The sequence below is a fragment of the Pristis pectinata genome, chromosome 13 (assembly GCF_009764475.1).
Source record: "Pristis pectinata isolate sPriPec2 chromosome 13, sPriPec2.1.pri, whole genome shotgun sequence".
NCBI classification, from domain to species: domain Eukaryota; kingdom Metazoa; phylum Chordata; class Chondrichthyes; order Rhinopristiformes; family Pristidae; genus Pristis; species Pristis pectinata.
In genome coordinates this window covers 20,965,089-20,990,306 of record NC_067417.1, presented here as the reverse complement: position 1 = coordinate 20,990,306, position 25,218 = coordinate 20,965,089, and the positions used below count along the sequence as shown (strand labels likewise).

Sequence of the window (25,218 nt, the reverse complement as noted above, 5' to 3'; positions counted from 1 at the left end):
ATGTATTTGTAACTGGAACTTAGCCATCTCATGCTGTTACTAAGAAAAGATATTCTCCACAGAAGGCAAATTCTATGGATTTTTTTTAAAGTAATATGCTATTGGTTGTTATTGAAAAGAATGTAATCTCGGCAGTTAAGTTGTACTTTATGAACTATTCAAGTTTTGCTTTTATTGGGAACGTAATTTTAAAATTTTTTTCTAATTGGTCCCAAGTATAAAATATTTTCCACAAGTATTTTGTAGAACACAAGCTTATTTTATATGTTCATGTCTTTGCTTACAGTGCTTTGTTTAGATAATATCATTCTTAATCACTATGACCTTTTGATTGTATTTTATATTTATTTTGTCTATCTTTGAGTTGTATAATTCCTAAATTATTGGAATAGTTGATAATAAGATTAGCCATTTAGATTAAAGCTTATTGAAAATGAAATGTGCAAGTTTTTATATACCGTTAGGACACCAACCATGGCATGAGAAACTTTTCCTGCAGGAAATGTCTAAATTACACTTAACTCCTTGCATTGACTGTAGTGACTTGTGAAATTTGTCAACCCAATAACAAATTAAACAGTAGTTTATGTGTTTGATGTACAAAACCTGTTGAGTATGCTTGTTCAGGAGATTATGAGTAAACTTTACACTGACCTGGTATGTTTTTATGCAGTGTCCTCAAGACTATAAGTTAGTGGTTTTAAGTACAACGTGCATTGAAGTAAGAGAATCTGAATTTTTTGCGTCCATCCATGGTTTAAAAAGTTGAAAGGGTTTGCATGCATTAGACTAAATTAATCTGAATCAGTTCAGAGCCAGTTGGAAGTAGTAGTTTATTCCAAGCTGTAGCTCTGTGCTGAGAAGGCATGCTCTTTGCCAAGATTATGATTAACTGCTTATTATGTCTGCTAGTTTTAACCTCTTGATATTTCTTCTACAGAATTCCAGCAGAATGGTAAAATTCATCAGAGCACAAGTGAAGACAATGGTTCAAAATCTTCACTGTCATGTACCAGTGATTCTCCAGACAGAGTACGGTAAGAGAGTTAAAAGTAATTTTATTTTCACTTCCTAGAGCTTTTCCCAGTGATAAGCTATTAAGATTATGTATGTTAATATATGTTTGGTTAGTCGAATGTTTGGTTAGTTGAATATGTGTACAGGTAATTTTAATTTTGAGCTGGTAATTCGTACAAGTTAGTTATGTTCCTCACAAATAGAGTGGAATAAGTATTTGTTTAAGGTGGCTATTACAGGATCGTGCATGCAGTTATTTAGGAATTACAGATATAAAAAAGGAGACAGTACTGCTTTGACTAAGTGTACCAAAATTCCATGCACAAACTAATGTGATGCATAAGCTTTATTGTTTATTCCAGATTTTCAAAGAAAATTGATAATGGAATTTTGAAGTAAATTTACATTTCTGTCTTCTGTCTCATTTTCACCTTGGTTTGGTATTATTTTTTAAAAGAAATCTTTGGAAAATGGAAATGAAGCAGATTTTTCTTTCTAAAATAGATTTACTTATCTACATAATATTTTCTTATCTGATTAGACTTTAGTAAATGTGTGAGATTAACCTGCAGAAATAATTAACTTCCTACATTTTGTTTTGGTTAAGTTGGTTTAAGATGGTGCTTGAGATGCATTTGTTTCATAAGGCATTCATGATTGTACCACTGTCATTGAACAGTATTGATTGTTTACATTTTACAGCTGTCATTTGCTGCAGTGATGTGGCATTTTAGTTGCAAGATTCAAATCTGAGTGAAAATGATTATAAAGTCAAATGTACTGAAAACTGTCAGAAAGTAGAATCATAAACCTTTAATTCAATAATTATCTAAACTATATGATCCAGCAAAGTTTTTAAGTTCTATCATTGGTCATTACTGCATTAGATTGACTGATGCTAACTGGTTGTACATTATAACAATAGCTTTATTTCAAAGAACGTACTAATTAGCAGTAAATGGAAGTCTCTAGTTTTTGATAGCAGGGATGGTTCTCCATTTAGTTGTGGTTTCTGGGATGGAGGCTAAATGAAACTGAGCTGCTGCCTTTGGTAGCAATTCAGTAGTTTCCGTTGGAAATAAAAGCATAAGTGATCAGTGAAATAAGGATTGCACTAAGCTAAGGTACTCTTCCAGTAGTAGCTTGACAGCCTTTTGAGTGTTACATATAAGTAATAGAATCAGGGTAGGCCATTCTGCCCTTTATGCCTGCTCTGCTATTCAGTAGGTATAGCTGATTTTGTTTTTACCTCACTCCCATTTTTCTGCACTAACCCACATTTCTTGATTCTCCTAATATCTAAAATGTCCTGATCCATGTCTACGTCTTGAATATTCTCAGTGATTAAGCCCTCTTTGAATAATTATGGGTAAAACTATTTTCTGTCATCTCTGTCCTGAATGACTGACCCTTGATTCTGGACACCCAAGCCAGGAAAGCATCAACTCTGCATCTACCCTATTAAGCCCCTTAAAAAAAATTGTACCTCATATTCTTCTAAACTTGAGAGTACATGCCTAGTCTGTTAATCTCTCCTTTATGGCAAACCCATCGTTCCAGGAATCAGTGTGGTACATGTATGAGATACTGGATGCCCAACAAACAGTATCCCTTCAATACGTCAGTGCATTTAAAGAAGGGAGGGGAGGGGAGGAATTGTTGAGAAGAGTATAAAGGCACATCTTAACAATTAGATTGATTCATAAATTTGGAGCATATACAATTTTACACTAAACAAACAGGTTTCCTTGATGCATACATAATAGAAAACAGCTGAGAGAAAGACACAGTTTTATAGGTCAAGATTTGGTTGATAAATGCTAACAGTTCTGATTGGAACTGTTTGTATTTAACCATTTGAATGGAAGCAAACCAGAATTACCAAAAGCAAAAACTCACTGACATCTTGCTCCGCTGCTGGGAAGTCTGGCAATGGAGCTCCATCTTGGTCTGTGATTCTGTGGCATTTATGTGGGAATTGTCTCTTAGAATCTGTACCAGATCACACAGGATCCGAATCTCCATTGATTTCAATGGAGGATTGAAGGGCTACAGATAAAAAGGAAAGGGGTTAGTAAATTTTTTTTTAAATGTTGTTCTGTTTTTGAAGTTTTAATTACTTGTGTTTTATGAATATTATTGTTTCTTAAATAATATTCACAATTTTATAATTACATTATTTTTGCTACTTTTTAAATGTCTTTGAATGCCAAAGACATTGAAAAGCTATTAAAAATTCCTCACAGCTTTGAATGCCAATGACATGTAGAAGCTATTAAAAATTCCTGACAGCAAAGCTGGGGGTGGGGCTTTGCCAGTTGTCAAAGCTTTCAATCAGTGTTTTGGAGATGGGTTTTCCTCACTTCACACTTGGAGGTCTTATGGCACTGGAACTCATCCAGCCCATGTTGCTGGAATGCTACTGAGATTGGCTCTTTGCATCCAGATTAGATAATTGTGGTTATTGAGAAACCATGAGTAACAGGCTCAGGTCAGTAAGGTTTGGCCTATCATCTTTCATGTTCCTTGCAATTAGTCCAGTGTGTTTTATCAAGGTTCTTAGTGCCACTCTGAATGTGCACCCTGTCAGTGCATTGCATTTTTCAAGGAGACCTTGAGAATGTAATCTTTTCCTCTGTCCACCTGGTTATCTCTTCCCATAACAGAGCTTGCGACAGTATGGCTGCTTTGGGAGTCTGATTTTGGATATAGGTAGGACAAGGCTTGCCCAGTGGAGCTGACTGCTTGGGTTGTTGCTATGGAGAGCATACTAATATTGATTTGCTTATCCTGCCAGTGGATTTGGAGGATTTCGTGTTGGTGGTATCTCTCCAGTGCCTTGAGGTGCCTGCTCTAAATAGTTCAATTCTCAGGAGTATATAGAAGGGCAGGGATCAGTGCTGCCCAGTAGACCTTGTGTTTTATGCCTGAATTGGGATCTCAATCTTCAAACACCCTTTTCCTCAGTTGGCTGCAAGCTGTGCTGGCACATTGAAGGTGATGATGTCCATATTAGCTGAGAGTTGGCTCTCTTAGCACTATACTTGGAGTGTCAGCCTTGGTTTTTGTGCTTTAGTTAATGGAGTGGGATGAGCCCTGAACTTTCTGGCTAAAGTGAGAGAACAATCAACTGAAATTGCAAAATAAAACTGGACCCCAATTACATTAGTATTTTGCAAGGCTGTTAATGGAGGTATGTAGAATCTTCTTCGTGACAAGTAGCTGTCTGTGATTCAACAAATCTGATGTGCTTCAGTCAGTGACTCAGCCTACAAGAAGCTGGCAGAAGAGCTGTGAATTATAGATCAGAGAGGAAATGGATATAGTATTTTAGAATTTGGATGAAATATCCCTGCTGGTAATAGTGTCTTTATCTAAGCTTAATTTGTTTATAGAATTTGATCAGCATGGTTTTTCTCTGAGATTTTGTAACTCTTCAATTTAGAAAATGGTTGTGAGAGTGTTTGCTGGCCAAGAAAAGCTGTATTCTAAGAGACCATGACGTGTTCTGTCTGAATATTTGTTACTTTCTGTAATGTTTTCAAAAAAGAAAGTGAGGAAACTCTGTATTCCTTGTCCAGACAGAGAGCTGTAATCTTCATCAGCATGGTGATAGGATACAGAAGGAAAAAATTCCCAGAAAGAACAGTTAAAATTGCTACTGAGCTTTGCAAATTTTGCTGAAACTACTTGGTGTTGTATTTTCTCTTTTATTAGATATTGACAAGGAAATTTTTGATAACAATTAGTTATTAACACTAAGTCTTACATCTTTACAAAAAAGGCATTATTTTGAATTGACTCATGGGATGAAGACGTCGTTGGCAATGACAGCATTTATTGCCCATCCCCAATTGTCCCTAAACTGAGGCAATTAAGACTTAATCACCTTGTGGGTCTGGAGTCACAAAATCTAGACTGGTAAGGATGGCAGACTTCCTTCTCTGAAGGACATTAATGAATCATTTTTTTACAACAATCCATTGAAGAGACTAGCTTTATTTATTTGATTTTAAATTCCCCAGATGCCAAGGTGGGATTCAAACTCATGCTCTGGAACAATGGTCTAGGACTCTGGCTAGTGGTTCAGTAACTTAACCACTGTACTATGAGAGCTGATATTATTTATGTCATGTGAATTCTTGCATAATAATCTTCTTGCATGAAACTTAGTTTTGTTTGGAAGTTGTAATGTACATGTGAAATGAAGTCTTTTAGTTGCTCTGTTTCTCTTGCTCTCTGCCTTCCCTTGTTGGCCTCTGAACACGTTATTTTTCTAGGCAGTAATGTGCACCATAAACCTTCTTGTGTCATTCTCTTTCTGGTTTCTTGTGAGTGCATGTGATTGGTTTTGGATAACTTTTGTAAAATATCCTGTGGCATGTTCAAAGAGGAGCAAAGAAGATTTAATGATGTCCTGATCAGGATATATTCCTCAGCTAAAACTAAAAAATATTATTTGGTTATCCATTTCATTTCTATTTGTATGCCCTTATAGGGCACAAATTGGCTGCTGTTGTTCCCCACATCAAAATAGCTTCATTGGCTGTGAACATTGTGGTATTAAGGTGAGAAATTCAAAATATAGACAGGTATTTTTTCTTTTCTTTTTGTCCCCTGTATGCATGCACAAGTCTGTTAAATTAGCACATATGAATCTAATTTTGTGTAAAATCTTTTCTTCCTCATGGCAAACTTTAACCAAGTTTAAACCATGCTAAGCCTATTCACAGTTTTTGTGACAAAGTCTAAATTCTGACATGCACATTTATTATTTTGACTATATTACAGTCAAAATTGTGTTTTTGTTCTGTGGATTTTTCAGCTCATTTAATGTAATGGAAGTTGGTGGGCAACTACTTCTTGCAGGTTTATTGAAATATAGGTGGCAAACTTATTGCCTTTTAATCCTGCACCTGATAATACTCCTTTGTCCTGTACATGAGATTTCTTTGTTAATGCTGCACTCAATTAATTTTTTAGCTTAAAAAAGGGTATGTGTAACTGTTCAGACACTGTGGCATACCCCAGTATTAACAAACGCCTCATTGTTTTGTTAGCAATTAACTTGCAACAGTTCATGAAATTTCCTAAAAAGCAAATATATGTAAGACTACAGTGATTATGTTGTTAACCATTGATTAAAACCAGCTCTGGAGAGCATGTAGTAATGTAACCCTGGAGAAGATCCATTGAGCAACATGAACTAAAAAGTTGACAAGTTTAAAATAAATAGTTTGTTTCTCATCACAATCCTTTTGACTTATTCCATACTTTAATTTGCAGGTTTACTATTGGGGAAGATTGGTGATCTATAATTATATATTGGTGCAAATAATTGGTGTACATGATTTTGGCATATTTTCAATGATTAGTCATTGAACTATTACAGTTGAATGTTAAGTCCTAGACTGTAATGTCACAAACTTGAGAGTATATCTCTTTAATATTTTGTATAACCTTGTGGTTTGAACAAAAGGTCATCAATCTGAAATATTGAGTCTTTTTCTCTCCATAGATGTTGCCTGATCTGCTGAGTATTTCTAACGTTTTCTGTTTTTCTGCCTGGCCTGCTGAGTTGCTCCAGCAACATAGAGCTTTTCATCTAGATTCCAGCATCTGCAGTCCTTTGTTTCTCTATTTTCTATTTTTATTTCAGTTTTTCATCACCTACAATATCTTGCTTTTGAATTTTCCATTATAAACTCTTGTAGATGACAGCTAAATTGGTGGTATAGTGCACTGTTACCAAGGTTATCTAAGGTTAAAACAGGATATTGATCAACTGGGAAAGCGGGCAGAGGAATGGCAGATAGAATTTAACTGGGACAAATGTGAAGTGATGCATTTAGGGAAGTTAAATCAGGCCACGATGTACACAGTAAATGGCAGGGTCCCAGGAGCTGTTATTGAACAGACAGACCTAGGGATATAAGTACATTGTTCCCTGAAAGTGGCAACATAGGTAGACAGGGTGGTGAAGAAGGTGTATGCCATGTGTGTCTTCATTGGCTGTGAGTACAAGAATTGGGATGCTATGTTACATTTGTACGAAATGTTGGTAAGACCACACACTGTGTGTAGTTCTGATTGCCACACTATAAGAAGGATATGATCAAGTCAGAGAGGGTGCAGAAAAGATAAAAGGGTATTACCTGGACTAGAAGGCTTGAGTTATAAGGAGAGATTGGATAGGCTGGCTCTGTTTTCTCTGGAAACGAGGAGGTTGAGGGATAACCTTATGGAGGTTTATAAAATTATGAGGGGCATAGACAGAGTAGATGATCACAGTCTTTTTCCCATGATAGGCGACTAAGACTAGAGGGCATAGTTTAAGTTGAGAGACAAAAGATTGATTTTCACAGAGAGGGTGGTGGGTATATAGAACATGGTGGTAGAGGTGGGTACAATTAGAATGTTTAAAAAACATTTAGACGGGTACATAGATAGGAAAAGTTTAGAGGGATATGGGCCAAACACGGCACTTGGGATTAGCTTAGATAAAGCACGTTGGTCAGCATGGGCAAGTTGGGCCAAAGAGTGTGTTTCTGTGCTGTATAACTCTGTGAATTAATGACACAGAAGGAGTCCATTCAGTCTATTGGGTACCATGCTGGGTCACAGGGCAGCAATCCAATTAGTCTCATTTTCCCCCTCTTATTCTTTACTCAACTCTCCTGTGATTCCTTTAATCATTAACTTATGCTGTGAGGTATTTTCTACCATTCAATTAACCTATCAAGATACCTCTGGAATGTGGAAGGAAACCAAAGCACTAGGAGGAAACCTACACAATAACAGAGAATGTGCACATCCTGCACTGATGGCATCCAAGATCAGGACTGAATTCTGGTCTCTTGAGGTTTGAGGTACTGGTATTTACTGCTGAGCCACCATGCCCTTGTGAGGCAGTAGTACTCAATGATGTGCCACCATGCCATAACGTGATGTAGAGTATCTGCTTCAATCTTCATGTTGATGTGATTGGGCCTTTTCATTAGTTACCATGGTTTTAGGAGAAAGGGAGGTGTTTTTCCAAACAGTGGCTACTTCCACCAATATCTCAAAGAAATTTGTTTAACACTAAAGTGTACATAAAATTTAGAATATTTAGCTGGAAAAGTGAACCTAACACTGATTCTATAATGGACATGTCTTTGTTTGGGAACTATTACAACACTGAGAAAATATGAATTTCAATATCTTCTTAGAAGCTTTCCATATGTTTAATGCATGTAGTTCTATTTCTGTACCACTTCCCATCACTTCCTCTATGTTGTCAGACTCCCTAACTAACATTAAGTCTACAATGAGTCAAAATTTCCGTCAGCGAGATTTCGAAAAGATTTGAAGCTGTTTTTGGCACTTGCCTTATTCTATTGCTACTTATTATCTGAACCCCTGACTGTGAGCTTAGGGTGAATCAGGGTTTTGCAAAAGGCAAAAGAGATTAAATGACAAAGGTTTGAAACCAGTAATTGAGGTGGCAAATCTAAATGAGTTGAAGCTAAATTTAAATTTTAGAGGATAGAATAATTGACTTTTGTGGGAATGAAAGTACAGAAAATTCTAAGGCCTTGAGCACAACTGGTGAAGTTTGCAATTACCAAGACTGCTTAATTTTGTCTCCTCTCCTGGTTAATTTTCAGTCATAAGCAATATTCAATCTTCTTTCTAAGTTGAATTTACATATCATGTTACCCATTGATTCTTATCACTTCATAAACAACTCTTTAAATCTTGGCTGCTGAGTTGCTCAGGCCTTGCTGATTTTCACTATTTGCCTTTCTATAAAGCAGTAAATTTAAACATCACAAACAATCTTGTAACTCTTCCAGCCATTTATTTTAGCCATTCTCCTTTCTCCCTTCCCATTGCAAACCTTCCCAAATATATGCTAATTAGGAACATTGCATGTTGATTTTTCTCTTAGTAAGAATCTTGTGCAGTTGTTTCAATTCTGTCTTCTTGTCAAAATGCATTGGGTTCTTCTGCCCTGAGAAATCTATTTCATAACCCTGAGGTATCATCAATAAGCCCCTTTTTAACTTTGCTTAAATCTGTCTTAGAAATTGTCAACCAGTATTCTCAATTTCTCTGGAATCATTTCTAGTTAATGAGTATGTAGACTTTATTGAGTGATATGATGAGTTAAGATTAGTTAAGTCTTGGGAAGAGTGGATATGTGAAGGTCAGTGAACAGTTCTGGAGAAATTAAGGCTCAAGTTCTGTTTTTGATTCTCTTTCACCCTTTGCAAAATCCTGCTCTTCTCACTAATTTTTCTTTTTTCTACCTTGTGAAGCATTCTGAGATGTTTCTGTAAACATAAGTTGGTGGCTGACTTTGGTTTTGTAATTCCAAGCATTTTGCAATACCCTTCTCTCTGCTTCAGCATTCAAACTTGATCTTCATAGTAAATAACTATTATTCTGCTTAATTGATTGACTATTGATCTGTATATGATCTTTTTGAAAGATTCAACTGTTCAGTATATGAATCGTTCAGCTAATTCGTTTTGCGCCACAGAACATCTAGCATAGAAAGAGTCCTTTCATCCCACTTTTCCTTTATTTGTTCAATGTACATTTTCTCACGAGTTCCACCAACCTGTCAGAAAATGCACATTTTCTTAATGTTAGAATAAGATTCATGTCTGCTCTTTTAAACCATAACTTGTTGTAAAACAAAGCCAAAATCATCATTGTTCATTCATATTAAGGGCACAGTGTTATCTGTATATTGCTCTGTTTTTTCCTAAAACTACTCATAGGCCGAAAATCAGATCTGTTTGTAAAATAAACTAACAGCAAATGTTATATAAATTTATATTGGTTATCCATAAATTACTTCCATTTTCCCTCCTAATTGTTTATTTCAATCCCAATTTATTATAATATAACATGGAAATTTCAACATAGTTTTAGAACAAGGCAGTGTATGATGACATGCATCCTCCATAAAAGTAATTGTTTAAAGCCCTGTTCCTATTTCTCTTCTTGCCTATTTTCCTTCAAACCTCTATGTAAAAGTTTGTTCCTCTCTGTCCTAAATCTCTTGCATTTAATTTTATACTTAAGTATACTGCTTTGTTCTTTCCCAACCCCACATGATTTTAAGAACTTCTACCAAATCAATCTGAAATCGTATCTAATGCAACAAAATCAGCATACTGGTATTGCCAATACATGGATTTGCACACATATTACCCATCTTGCCCTTAGACTCTTTCTAAAATATGAATTATTGAAAATTATTTCAACACATTTAAAAAAAAGTTTACAGAGATGTTTTTATGCTCCAGAACACATTGCTGAACCTTGCTTAATTATCTTGTATTATTCTATTTTGACCTAATTTAAGCTAAAATTATTTACAAAGAAAAAGTAATCAGTGGATAAGTTGTCATTACATGCCTTCTTGTATGTTCTTGTAGCTGGCTTGCTAGCGTCATTAGTGATGGTCTTAAACCTATGTTGTGAGCTACATACAGGTGCTGAGTGGCCTGGGCAAGCGAAAAATAAAAATAGATTGGAGTTGAAAAACAAAAGTGGATATATACACCCTTGTCACTTAAAGGCCTTCATGATCTTGAATTGCAGTACATAAGTTTCAAAACCAAGTATGGTGAGTAAATTAACTCTTTCAAATAACCAAAAAACCAAAATCACTGGGAGATGATGCGATTGATATGGATAAGGCAAATGAGTGTGGGATAAACATGGTAAAGGAGAAAACATTAACAAGCCCAGGCTTACATGAAATAAATCCCAGCTGTGAGGACTTCTAATGTCGTATCATTGTTTAAAAAGGGATGATAATGCCATTAGATTGACTTCGGTGGTGGGCTGTTTTTGGAATTCTTTCAAGTGATAACAGGAAGGGTCACCAGGGGCAGTGCATTTACTCTGGTTTACATGGATTTAAGTTAGGCTTTTGACAAGTTCCCAGATGGCAGAATGGTGAAAAGAGTTAATGGCCTGGGATCCAAGAGAGAGTTGCAGATTTGATGCAAGATTAGCTCAGTAACACAAAACAAATGGTAATGGTTGATGGGTATGTTTGTAACTGGAAGGCTGTTAGCAATGGGCTTCTACAAGCCTCAGTACTTGGTCCTTTGCTTCTCATAATATACATACATGATCAAGAACTAAATACAGGGGTCATGAATAATGGAGTAGGCAGATAGAGTCATAGAACAATACAGCAAAGATGCAGGTCCTTCGGCCCAACCAGTCCATACTGACCTCATTGTCTACCCAGCCAGTCCCAATTTCCTGCTTTCAGCCCATATCCCTCTAAGTTATGTCCGTCCATGTACCTATCCAAGTGCTTCTTATGATGGTAGAAAAAATGGCCTTGTGGTTGACAGTGAGAATGAAAAGTAGTCTCAACAGTGGGCAGAGAAAAGGCAAATGAAACTTAAGCCAGAACAGTGAGAGTTGATGCATTTGAGGAGGTGCAACAAGGTAAGGATATATTCAATGACTGGATGATATGGGGGAACAGAGGGTCCTTGGAATGTACATCTACTGATCTTTAAGGTGGTTAAAAAGGCATGGGGATGGTTTTCTTTCTTAGCTGAGGCATAGAATATATGAGCAAGGAGGTTATGGTAGGCTGGCACATAACATTGGTTAGGCCACAGGCTGAGCACTGCAGACAGTTCTGGTCACCACTTAAAAGTGATGATGTGATTGTCTTGGAGATGGTACACTGAAGATTTATGAAAATGTTGCAAGGAATGTTAAATTGGAGCTGTGGAGAAAGCTTATACAGGTTCAGATTGCTTTCTTTAGCACAGCACTTCTTGAACAGAGACTTGATTAAGATTTATAAAATAATAAGAGGTGTAGATAGAATAAGCAGAAGGGACCTATTTTCCTTAACAGAGGAGTCAAAAATCAGGAAACGCATGCTTAAAGTATTTGGATTAAGGATTAGAGGGGAGAGCAAGAAATATTTTTTTCTACCAGAGAATGGTAGGGTGAGCTCTGATGAGAAGGGTATGAACCTGGTCCTGGAAGGTGAAATTGGTGGGTGGTTCTTTTTCAACAGGATGAGATGAATGGCCTCATTATATGTAGCAAATCTTATCTGCGGCTAATTATGGACTGCACCGTGCTGGTTTAGAAAATATATCCTTGACTTTGCCAATTTCTAGGCATAGTTGAAATTTTTATGGGACATGATAATGGTGTCTTTGAATTCAAACTACAGCCTATATTTGTTCACCTGAAGATGCAACCTTGTTACCCCATTGCTGCAATTGCTGTTCAAAGCTGTCTGTGTATTGAATACACACTGTGGCATTTTTCTGCAGAGAGCAAATTCTTGGTGTCGAGTATGAAATTTCTCAGCCTTCTATTAAGTGAAAGCTTTGACTTTAACACATTTGTGTAATGTGGGTTGAATTTCTGGCATGACTAGTATTTTAAAGCTATTAAGTTCTGAAGTATACATTACTTTAAAACAAATTTGAGGAAAATTCCACTTCTGAGTTTTAAATATAAATGTACTTTATGATTATCTTACCTTGTCAAGGTTTGGCATGTTAGATTCTAATTTATGGAGAACAAACAATAACTTGATTAACAGATCTAGTAAATAAGACTCTCTAACCTAACAATTATACAATTTTGTTTCTGATTTTTAATTATGATTGACTAATCACAGAATTGTTTTCTGCTATATATCAAATTATCTAACAGAAAGAGCACAACAATGTAAAAACTTATTCCTAAAATAGAGGATTATGATGGAAGAATGTACTTTTATCTTGTAAGATGCATTTTTGGAGTGAAGCATTTGAATTTTGCACTCCAACTATTTTCAGTATCTGGTCTGAGGATGCTTGACGCAGTCACCAACTAATGATGGTAGTTGAACATTAAAATTACTGACAAAATAATTTTACTTTTCATAACTTCATTAAAATTATTGCTTCTGCAAAGGTAAACTTTTATGCAAAATACCCTTGAAAATTGTCTTTTAGTGTTTTGCAGGTCAAACAAATAGTTCAGACAAGGCTGCAAATTGCCAGTCTTCCTTGGTGTTTGCAAATTCAACCTGAATACAATTTTAGAAAAAAACTGCAGTAAATCTTCCTGCCTATGGCCAGCAGTTCTGTAGAGAACAGCTGGTGTTCAGCCATTCAAAGTAAAGTAATTGCCAGACTTGCCCAGATTTACTGTGTAACAGAGTTATATCTGTCACTATACTCGGGCTCTGGACTCCTCATGGAACTAGCAGCAGAACCCACTTGAGCTGGGATTTCCCAGGTTTACACTGGGATATCACCTTTCCAATTCTACGACAGCTCAGGCAGAGGAGGGGTCTTGGAATGGGGAAGTTAAATTATCTTAAATTATTTTTACTTCAGTTTAATGTTTGCAATGTTTTGTGTTAACGTTTTTAATGTGTTTTGATTTTTTAAAATTGCAATAATTTTAATGGTTTTTATATGTCTCTGAGTGCCAGAGATATTTAAAAAGGAGTGTTCTGGGGATTGAGCCATCAGTCCATACTACCTGATGCCTACTCACTGTCTGGAATTCTCTTCAGAAGATCAGTGAATTTGGCCCACTAGGCCTGGCCCAATTGATTACAGACTGGCTTGAACCATGGATATTGTTTGTGGGTGATATGTCGGATCCAATTTGGCTACCTGATTGCTGCACTTATGGTACTCGGGTACTCATACCAGATTTTTTTAACTTGGTTTTGGTTCTTCACTGGCTTAGGCACCATTGAAATCCTTTGGATGATGTTTGAACATTGTCTAGGTAAATCTTTTCTTAGCATCAACAGTAGCTCTAAATTTACCCAGTGAATAGCGAACACATCAGGAAAGTTATAAAATTAACTTGCACTCAGTCTATACTAAATAAGGGAATAGCAGCTTGGGAGATACAAAGATATTGTTGCTGAGGAACCCATGATTGGCCTTGCACTTCAAGATTAATACAGTAAGATGTTAAAAATCTGCAGAAGCAGCACTTGATTGATAACTGAATTTCACTGTAGACAAATGTGAGCTGGTGCATTTTGGTAAGAAGAATAAGGAAGCTAGTTACTGTTTGGATGGTTTGTGGGTTAGAGTAAAGGGGAGATGAGAAAGAGATGAAGATGGTTGGTTGTTGGTTGGTTATTCATATTAACAAATCACAAGAAGTAGAATTACAGGTAGGTCGGTAATAAAAAGCAAACCAAGCATTGAAGTTAATTTCCAGAGAGATAGAAATGAAAAACCGGGAATTCATATTAAGCTTGAAGAACTTTGGTCTCTAAATTATGCAAATGATGTATAGGCATTTCAAAGATATGAAAAGGATCAACAGGGGTAATATCAGAAATGAAAAGTTATGTCTATAAGAAAGGTCCACAGGCTGTGACTCTCCTCTTTAGAAAAGGAGACATAATTTTAAAAAGAAACAATTATGGAATGACAATCGGGGCCTTTAAAATAATGAAAGGGAATAAAAAATAATTGATAGGCTGGATATTGAGAAGGTATTTCTAGGTCTGCGGAGACCTAAACTAGAGATCAAAAATATAAAATTCAGTTATTCAATCCTCCTTGTACCTCAAAAAGCAGATAATGCTTCCATGAGAGAATGCCAGTGCAGCAAGTTCATGGCAATCCTGTGTCTGTTAATCTACTGTTCTTTACCATGTCTCCAAGAGATGACCTCTTGCATTGTTCTGGCTGGTGTCAATTATAGAGTTGTTCTGGGCTGTGCATTTGGTGGTATTTGACTTGGATAACCAAGCCAAATCCATCTCTTCTTGCATTTGTTTCCTGCCGTTGCTCGTGGTTAGGATCCATCTCAGATGGAAAATTCCAAGAGTTAACTGCAAGTACTTGTTTGTAGCTTGAGTCATTCTTGTAATAAGCTTCCAGTGCATTAACCCAAATGAGTTTAGGATTTGGTGAATCCAGTAGGAAATTCAGAGAAATGTTTTCATGCAAGGAGAGATAGGAATACGAAATAGTCTAAAAAAGTAGTTGAAGCAAATGGCATTGATATTTTTAAATGGTGCGAGATAGGCACAAGAAAAAAGTAGAGGGACATGCTAAAAGATTTTTATCAAGAAGGATGGAAGAAGTTTCATGTTGGGCATAATTGCTAGCATTGACTGGTTAGATCAAATGGTCAGTTTCAGTGCTGTGTACTAATGTGAATTTAGAAGTAAAAAAACCCAGCTATTCTTGTTTATCATCTGTCATTCTCTTCTGGAATTGTACAAGTTTGGATGTGATCAGGTTTGAGCTCAGTCATGATATTTGTTACAGTTGAACAGTGGATTACCACTTCTCTACATGACTTCCACATTTAGTAATGCCCATTTGGATGAGTTAAAAGTTATAGGAAGAAAAAAAAGCAAATTACAGTGGGTGCTGAAAATCTGAAATAAAAAACAGAAAATGGAAATACTCATCAGAGCAAGCTGAATCTGTGGAGGAGAGAAACACATCTATCTTTTCATGTTGGTTTTGATGATGGGTCGCTGACTTGAAATGTTAAGTCTGCTTCAGTCTCCACAAATGCTGCCTGACCTGCTGAATATATCCACCAGTTTCTGCTATTTCATTAAAAAGTGTAGAATTAAGAAAACCAGGCCTATATTGTCTTGAAGAATGAAAGCATTTTGACTAAAAGGTACAAAATTCTTGCATGGTCTCTTACAGGTACATGTGGCATTGATATTTCCCTTGGCTGGGGCACCTAAACCAGGTGTTGCATCTCAAATTAGGGATGGGTCATTCAGGACAGTTATGAGGATTAATTTTTTCACCTAGAAGATGGTGAATCTTTGAAACTTACTACCCAAAAGGACTGTGGAGGCTCAGTCACTGAGTATATTGAAGTCGGAGATGAATGGATTTTTTTGTTTATTGAGGGTATCATGGGATATGAGACTTTTGTGAGAATGTGGTAGTGGGGTGAGAGGTCATGTGGAGCAGGGATGAGGAACCAAATGGCCTACTCCTGTTACTTCTTCCATAGAACTATGGGACATTTTAAGATAAGTGATTAGCCACTGTACTGAGATGAGATGAGGAATTTCTTCACTCAGAGGGTTGCGAATCTTTAAAATTTTTCAGCCTTGAGGGCTGTACATTTACAGTTGCTGAGTATATGTAAGTTGGTAAATATTTGGCACGGTGAGAATCATGGGATGTGGAAACAGGGTAGGAGAAGATTCTTAAATAGAAAACGTTATGATCCTCTTTAATGATGTGTGCGCTTGAGGGCCCATATATATTACTCCTGCCATTTTGTCTTTTTTTATGTTAATGGCAGGTAGCAAAGATGTTTGTCACCTTAGACTGCATTCTAACAAAGATCTAATGCTTTAAGGAGAGTTGGATCAACGATCAATTTGGCAAGAAGGAAAAAGATGTTTTCAGTAGCTGGCTTAGGAAATAGAATTATGATGGTGAACCTTATTAGTTGTGGTTAAAGTCATTTTAAAATGAGGTACTGCTTGAATTGACGTATGATATTTCTCTAGAAATTATTAATAAAATTTGTTTGCTACTTTATGCCTTTCACATCAAGGATTTATGATTTTGATTGTAATTATCATGTGTAAAATAATCAAGTACTAATTTTATGTAAATCTTTTAAATTTGTGAAACTTTGAAACTTGGTATAAGAATATGCAAGCTTGTTTCTATCTATTAAAACATTAGATAATATAGCAAAGTCTTTGACTTATCATTAATGAATTTTCAGTTAAAGTACAAAATAAAGTTTGAGCATGAAAATGTGTGGAACTACAAAATCCTTGGAACTGATATAGTGTCACCAGTGTTGCATGGAAAGATTGAAGACTAAGACTTGTATATGAAGGTGCTGAAAATATATCTGTAAAATAGAAAAACATGTTCAACAAAGACCCTTTTTGCTCCATGTGGTGTGGAATTTAGCAGCCTCTGGCTGGTTTCTGTTTATCTTAAAACTTGGACAGATTGTCTGTAAACAGACTTCTCTTTCAAGGTTTGTGTCATTAAGTCTGAAGTTATTTCCCATTTTACCTGAAATTTTCTGGCTTACCTATTAAACACATGCAATATATGTCCTTAGTTGACTCTTGGAAATTCAGACTTCAGTTCATAGATGTCTTCTAGTTCCCAGCCGTACAAGGAGTTGTCCTACCAAGTTCTCCATTTCTTTTCCTCATATTTAACAAGATCATTTAACACACAGTTTTAGTTTCCCTCTTTCTGTAACAATTGGGCATTTATGATATGGAAATATGGGACAAGAATAGACCATTCACCACTTTTAGCCTGTTCTGTAAAGGGAGAACTATAGCTATAGACAAACATAGATTGTAGTGGACAGTTGAATTTTTAATATGTATCAGGAACACAGTTCAGGTTACCATGAATTATTATATACTTGCACATTAGAATGTCAAAACTCACCTGCAATCTACCCAGTTATGGAAATTAATTAAAATAAAGAAAAAAAATCATATCACTCACACTTACCTTTTTAATCCAGTTACTGAACCCATTCAAATGCTAGGGCAAAGCTGTCACAAAGTGCATCTGACCCCTTAGCTCTGCAGGACTGAGATCTGCTCCTGTATTCAGTGTCGAGCCCTGTAATGGAGCAGAAAACTAGATGTGCCAACGAACCTAAAAACAAAAAAATGAGCTAAGGAAAATGCAAATCCCAAGTATAATTTGTAATTTTCTTTTTTATTACAACCCCATCACCCAGTCACCCTCCACATGGCCTACAGGGCGGCATGGTCCAGCATACCAATAACCTTGCTCCCTATTTAATCCACCCAATGGCATGTTAGAGTCCTGCGGGGAAGAAGCTCTCATTTCTTTTATGTATTTTTTTTCTGTGTACCTTTTGAACAGTCAGACATCTGTTAACAATATTTTGTAAAGATTTTCTCTTGGAATTCATTTTTTTTAATTTGATGTGGCAATTTGATTTTCAGTAGTTCTGGGTATGGATTAAGTCTTCTAAAAATGATCTAATTATTTGTGATAGATCATAGAGCAAGGGTTTAAAAACATAAAATTCAGTTTGGGTAAGATGCACTAACATCAACCTGCTATCAATGACGTTTTACTGACACCTAGGCTTTGTTGTGGATTGTTGTTTGTTTTACCTTCCATAACTAGGATCTACTATTTTCATTTCCTTTTTGGACCACATAAGCATCTTCTCAGTGTAACAAATATGAATGAAAGCTTATGTAAGGGGCTTTTTACCTAGTGGTGTGAGAGTCCTACCTACTGAGACAGTGAGTTCCAGATTCCAACCACACTCTGGGTAAAAAAAAAGTTCTTTCTCAGATCCCATCTAAATCTCTTACCCTTACTCTAAATCGGTGCCCTCTAGTTTTAGCTGCCTTTGCTATGTGAAAGATTTTCCTGCTATGTACCGTATCTGTAGCCTTAGTAATTTTGTATATTTTGTCCCTCAACCTCCTCCACTCCAAGGAAAACAAACCCAGTCTATCCAGACTCTCCTCATAACTGAAATGCTCCATTCTAGTAACTTCCTGGTGAATCTCCTCTCCACACTTTCCAGTGCAATCACTTTCTTCCTATAGTGTGGCGACTATGACTGCACACAGTACTCCAGCTGTAGCTTAACCTATGTTTTGTCATGTTGTACCATTACCTTTCTGCTCTTATGGGGCAGGCACGGTAGTGTAGTGGTTAGCATAATGCTTTACAGTCCCACTGTCTGTAAGGAGTTTGTACGTTCTCCCTGTGTCTGCGTGGGTTTCCTCCGGGTGCTCTGGTTTCCTCCCACATTCCAAAGATGTACGGGTTCGGAAGTTGTGGGCATGCTATGTTGGCGCTGGAAAAGTGGCGACACTTGCGGGCTGCCCCCAGAACACTCCACGCAAAGATGCATTTTACTGTGTGTTTCGATGTACATGTGACTAATAAAGATATCTATCTTATTCTATGCCTTAGTCAATGAAGGCAAGCAGCCTGTATGCCTTTTTCACCAGCTTATTTAACTGTGGACTTGTACACCAAGGTCCCTCTGTTTTTAATGTTCAGTAGGGCCCTACCATTCATTGTGTATGTCCTACCCTTGTTAGTCCTCCATCACTTCACACACAATTCCACCTGCCATTGCTCTGCCCATCTTACCAACTGATTAATATCATCATGTAAGGTGCACCTGTCCTCCTCACTATCAACATCACTAATTTGCCTTTGCTCTCCTAGTTTCCTTTTTAAGTATCCCTACATTTCTACATTTCTGAATGGCCTTTGCCTCTTTTTACTTCTCTATATCTGCCATAGATTTGCCTTTTTTTTAATTCAGCCCTTTGTATCCCTTGACATCTGGGATTTCTTGGACTTCCTTATGTATAAGGAACTGCATCATCTTACTTTTGTTGGGTGTAGACGTACTTGAAAGTAACTACTTCTAGTCTACTTTGGTCAAGTCCTGTCTTATGATATTGAAGTTGGTCTTCCCCCATTTCAGTAACTTAATTTCTGCACCATTCTTATCCCAATCCTTAACTATCTTGAAACTTATAGTGTGATGGTCACTATCTCCAAAATGCTCTTCCACTTTCCCTGTTATGTTCCGTAAAATTACATCCTGTACTGTCTTAATGGCATGTATGACATTCATGTGGTTCATATCAATAAGTAAGTTGTTACCACTGGCATACAACAAAATGTTGATGTACTGTACTACTGGTTGCACTGTTTATGGAATATCAAATATATAATTGCATGTGGTGTGTTTTAACCATTTTGAAATATATGAGGTTAATAATGCTGCTGAAATATATGAGGTTAATAATGCTTTCTTAACTGGTAGAACTGTGGTTGAACTGCATCTGTGAGTACAAGGAGAAACATAATTAATTCACAGATGAATGCTGATAATTTATGTTATTTGCTTATGTATGCATGTAGGATGGATTTCTGGTACGAGGTGGCTATTCACCATAACAATTACATCTCAGCAAGGTGGAATGAGGGTTACTATATAGTTTCCGTAATAGTAAGTTCAGAGGGTTTGCAGGTTGATATTAAAAGTAAATTCTGGGTGCACTTCTGTTATTAATACTCCATCTGGTGGCAGAAGACTGAGAACTTAACGCTTAGTAACTTCTTAAAGCATGGAAGTCAGAATATCTAATGCGGGGTGAAATACAAAGGTTAGTTAAAAATCAAGGAACAAAACAAAATCAGATTGATACAGTGCAGAAGGAGCCCATTGTCCCAGTCTTTTTTTTGATGAAGAAAAGCCTGCAAGGAATTGAACAATTCATCGGCAATTTGTGTATTTTTTTTAAAAGTGCAATAATGAAGTTAATAAGCTTTAATATTTCTGTATAATCTGAAGTTATACTGCATGCTATTTGAAGATTAAATCCCTTAAAAAGAAAGAAGCTATTAGTTTCTTTTAACCAACCCACTTAGCCAAAATTTGTTGTAATAATAAAAGTGTTCTCGTAGATAACCCAGAAACAAAGACTAATTCCAAGTATGCTGCATATCTTTACCCCCATGGAGGAAATGATGACTGCATTTTTGGGGTAGCAATTGTTGAGGCTGTGGCCAGCAGTGTGGCTGGAAAGGTAGATGATAGTGTCTTTATACCTAATATTACATCTTACATCATCTTTCATTTCACAATCTCTTCTGAGTGGCAGAGAGTGTAGCACATAAGATGGTATTTTCTTGTACCCCTTCACCTGGATAGGATAGATGCAGAGAAGATGTTTCCTGTGGTGGAATAATGTAGAACTAGGGGATATTAGCTTTAGGATAACAGGTTGGAATTTCTTCTCCATGCAGGAAGCATTATTACTCTTTCCAGAAATTGGGTGTTGAGCTGAATATTTCATTTCCAGTAGATACCTAGCACCTGGCCTTTTGAGGAAATGCAAACCCTTTTGAATGCAATAGCCAGAAAGTGTCTTGTGTGCACCTAGTAGCACTCTGTGCAATGGTGAAGCATGCAGTCCCAGCAAGGCCTTTTGGTTCTCCCTGCCACTTTTTGCTAGGAGAGAATGATATATAATCAGCTTTCACCAAATAGAGACCATAAATGATCTTATCCCTCTGTGGAAAATTGAGAGAGTTCTCCAGTTTTAACCTTGAAGGAGCCCAATACCTAATGGCTATGGACAGCTTCACAGACATTGGCAATGCAGTCCCCATCCCGGCCTCTTAGGAGGTTGCAGATGTAATGGCTGCAGGTGGCACGTTTCAGTGAGAATGTCCTAACCATACTGTTCCTCACTGATGTTCAGAGAGGAGACTTGCCTCTTTAGCATCCTGCATGAACATGGCTTGACAAAGAGAGCCCTTCTACCCCTTCATTCTTGCTTGTAGCAGTTTGTGCAGCTCTGGGGATCTTCAAGGGGATTTTCAGGTATTGCACCTCTGTCTTTGATCAGCTACATTTTTCAGGAGCCTTGATTTCAGGTAAAGAAATATTCTGTCTTAGAACTCTTCTTAATGGGCTCAGCAGCACAGATCTAAGGGAAATTAAAAGTTAGGCTTTTGAAATGCATAAGATTAAATCATTCATGAAATTCAGATGTATTCTGTTTCTCTTTTTAGGGCTTGCAGACAGAATACTGGTACTGTGGTTATTGAGGAGAGCACAGTGAATGGGGTAGATGATGATGCTGATGATAGACAAAAATCTGCATCCAAGATACCTTCACATGCCTCAAGTCCAAGCGGAATAGGCAAGTATTGTTGAAATTCAATGTCTTTTCTAGTCTTATGTGGGCTGTGCTGATAACTTTCCCAACTGCTATTGTAATAAAATTAAATAATTTACTTTATCAAGTAAAGGCTGATTAATGGTTGCCTACCCATTATTCTTCTTTCTAGAAAGTAGAATAGTTTACTTATAGATAAATATTCATATTTTTCTAATGGACAAATTTTAAGCATATTACTTGTAAATTAATTTAAGCTCTTACAAAATATGTTTATTAATTTTTCTAACATTATCCATGTATTATATATTCCATTATGCCGAGGGATTTGCTCCTTGTCTGAAAAATGAACTTTATTTAACAAATTTACCAAAAACAAAATGACCCAAGTTATGCTGTTCTTGTTCATTGCCAATAATGTACTTGTATTATACTTAATGTACTTATAACTTGATAATAAATGTTACATTGATATAGTGCCTTTCATAGCCTTAGGCGATCGCAAAAAGCTTTAAAGCTAATGAAGAGCATTAGAAGTGTTGTCACCTTTGTAATGTTGGAAATGTGGCAACTCATTTATATATAGAAAGCTCCCACAAAAAAATGTCAACAACCAGATATTTTTTTTTAGTGAGTTTGTTTGAGCATTTCATATTGGCAAGGACACTGGAGATAACTCCCCTGCAGTTCACAATAGTGCCGTGGGATCTTTTACGTCATCCTGAGAGGGCAGACAAGGACATTCAAAATGTAGTTCTTCCAACAGTCCAGCATGCTCTCAGTTCTGTAATGAAGTGACAGCCTGGATGACAGTCAACTCTATAACATTAGATAAGAATTAAACATGTTAATGGTGTTTATTCATTCAATTACATTTGACTTTTGCTCAGGTTTCCTCAAACACCTCTCAAAACTATTAATTGTAAATTCATTTTGGTGAAAGATTCTGAATAATGCTCACATTTCCTTTTTATTTTATCAAAACACACAAACCAAACAAGAAAGGTAAAATAGCACTGATCCAGAAGTTATGTTATTATACAAGTGATTCTGCCATGGATGATATGAACAAGTGGTTGCATAGAATTCCTGTGCATTGTATAACCAGTGACTTTCTGTTATGGAAAGCTTGCTCATCAAGTCTGATTTTGTTTCATAAGGCCAGCAACAAAAATATATTGTTAAACACAGAATATAGTATAGTTTATGGCCATTTCACAAAATATTATCTTTGATATTATAATTGTCAGTTATATGATATCTAATGGTGGTAAGAAGGAGTAATTAATACATTTTAATTGCATTGAACATAGCACCAAGTGTTGAAACTTGCTTTCATTAAAGCATTTCAACAGTTTCACCTGTTTTTTGCAACTTTATTTTAAACTTGATTGCTGAAGGTAATGCTAATAAATGTTTTCTTGAGCAATTGTCCATTCATCCAGTGTAAGTTTATTTTAATATAATTTCAGTGAATGGCGGGATTACTTCAAATGAAAGTGACAATGGGAACTGGAATAATGCACCGAGTTCTGCAGCTCCACCAGCCATTACACTTCCCTCTTCTGCTGCACTCCCCTCAGCCCCAGTCACCAGTTCTTCGACCACTGGCACCGCAGGTCCCACTAGTTCATCTGCTGTGGGACAGATGTCAGAAGAAGGTTCTACTCTGACAGAACTGTCTCAGGCATTAGCCCAAAACCTGGAAGCGCTACCTCCTGGGTAAGGAAGTTGGAAAGTTTTTTTTTTATTAAGCAAACATTCGCAGACTTTACCATTCACTGGGAAATAAACAGCTCATCTATTAATAGGTTTGGTTACTGAATGGAAAATTGTCAGCAGTCATGTTATACTCAGCCACTGGGTGATAAAAGTATTACTCAAAGGACATGAGGAATTTTAACCAGTTAAACTGTGAATACTCCATTGTACAGTTACAGAACAATACTTCTATATACAGTTTGAATTCAACAGTATGTTGAGATATTTGTTGATTAAGTACTTGGCTTTCATTTAAATACCAACAAAAAATTAATTCTCAGTGTGTAAACCTTGCTGGCAAGGCTGATATTTATTGTCCACACCCAGGTTTCTCCAAGAAGGCGGGACTGATCTTCTTAGACTGCTCCTGTGTTGGAGTCTGGTATAAGTGATTGATTTGCTCAGCCACTTCAGTGAGCAGTTCAGAATAAACCACACTGATATTGTACATGAGTCACAAATAAACCAGACTGGATCACGATGACAGTTTTCTTTTCCTGAAGGGTGTGATTAAATAAGTTGCATATTTCCTCCAATCCCACAGCTTCATTGCCATTTTTATGGTCACTAGTTCTTTTGTTACTCTATAACTTTAAACAGTTCCAGCCAGAAAGTTGAGGTAATCTGGGTTTCAGACTTTGCATTGGCTTGTTTATGACCCTATAAATGAAATTGCAATAGTCAAAGGAAGTGTGGTAATTAGAAATAAAAAAGATGATATTATGGAGACATTCAAGTCCAGTATCTCATGGCTTCCCTGGTATTACACTGAGGATTCATTTCTTCAGTCAAATGCCTGGTCACACTTGACATAGGCTTGGAGAGTCCATCCATTTCAATAGGGATCTTAAAGAATGGAATTTTTTTCATACTATTTTAGGTTAATGTCTTAATACTTTAAGTGTTTTGATATGTTTGTAAGTGATTTAAAAAAATTATTAATCTCAATTTTAATAGATTTTACATGTCCCAATGTTAGGTAAACTTTAAAACTGTTAAAAAGCCTCAGTTTTGAAAGAAACCAAAACACTACCCATAGCTTTGTCTTCCATTAAGACCTGTTAGGGGTTTCTGGGTGTGGGCTCAGTACAATGAGGCCTGAGATCTACTCACCACTGAGGCCTTGTCAAATGGCGTTTGGTGCAGAGGGCTAGTTGAGTGGGAGTGGGCAGGGACTGTGGGTGGTGATTCTTGGTGAAGGGCCAAGTCAGGAAACTCTGAAATAAAATTGTTGAAATATTCATTCAGTTGGTCAGGCAGCACCTGTGGAGAGTGAAATAGAGCCATTGTTTTAGGTCAGTGACCATTCATAAGAAGGATATATTAATGACGGAGGTTCTCATGAAGTGTCATTAGTTTGAAACATTAATCATTAATGCTGTTTTACTCTCCACAGATTGTTTCTTCAGTATTCCCAGTATTTTCTGTTTTTATTGCAGAATTTTTCAACATCTAAAGTTTTTTTTTTGCTTTAGTCTGCTCTGACCCTGATTGGAAGGAGTTATTCAGTAGTGTTCCTTTGGATTGGCATTGGGGCCACTGATATTTTCTGGTATATATACATAACCTGGAGGCTTAATTTAAATTTTTGAAAAATAAAATATGAGAAGTATGGTAACAAACTTCTGCAGGGTGTAATGAAGCTACTGAAATGACAGAGGAAAATAATATAGTGATTTGTGAAGTAGTACTTTTTGGTGGGAAGAATGAGGAGAGGAAATGGTGCACTTTTGAAAGAGCTA

At 36.5% G+C, this 25,218-nt stretch overlaps 1 protein-coding gene across 5 annotated transcripts in view; it reads left to right on the top strand.

Annotated features, from left to right (window-relative positions):
* wwp2 (WW domain containing E3 ubiquitin protein ligase 2) overlaps nucleotides 1-25,218 on the top strand; it is a 152,329-nt gene that overhangs the window by 54,161 nt on the left and 72,950 nt on the right. For all 5 annotated transcript variants that reach the window (XM_052028733.1, XM_052028729.1, XM_052028731.1 and 2 more), the window contains exons 6-8: nucleotides 941-1,037; nucleotides 21,609-21,739; nucleotides 23,188-23,437. In XM_052028733.1, coding sequence (XP_051884693.1) covers nucleotides 941-1,037; nucleotides 21,609-21,739; nucleotides 23,188-23,437 — 478 coding nt within the window. The remainder of the gene's footprint in view (nucleotides 1-940; nucleotides 1,038-21,608; nucleotides 21,740-23,187; nucleotides 23,438-25,218) is intronic.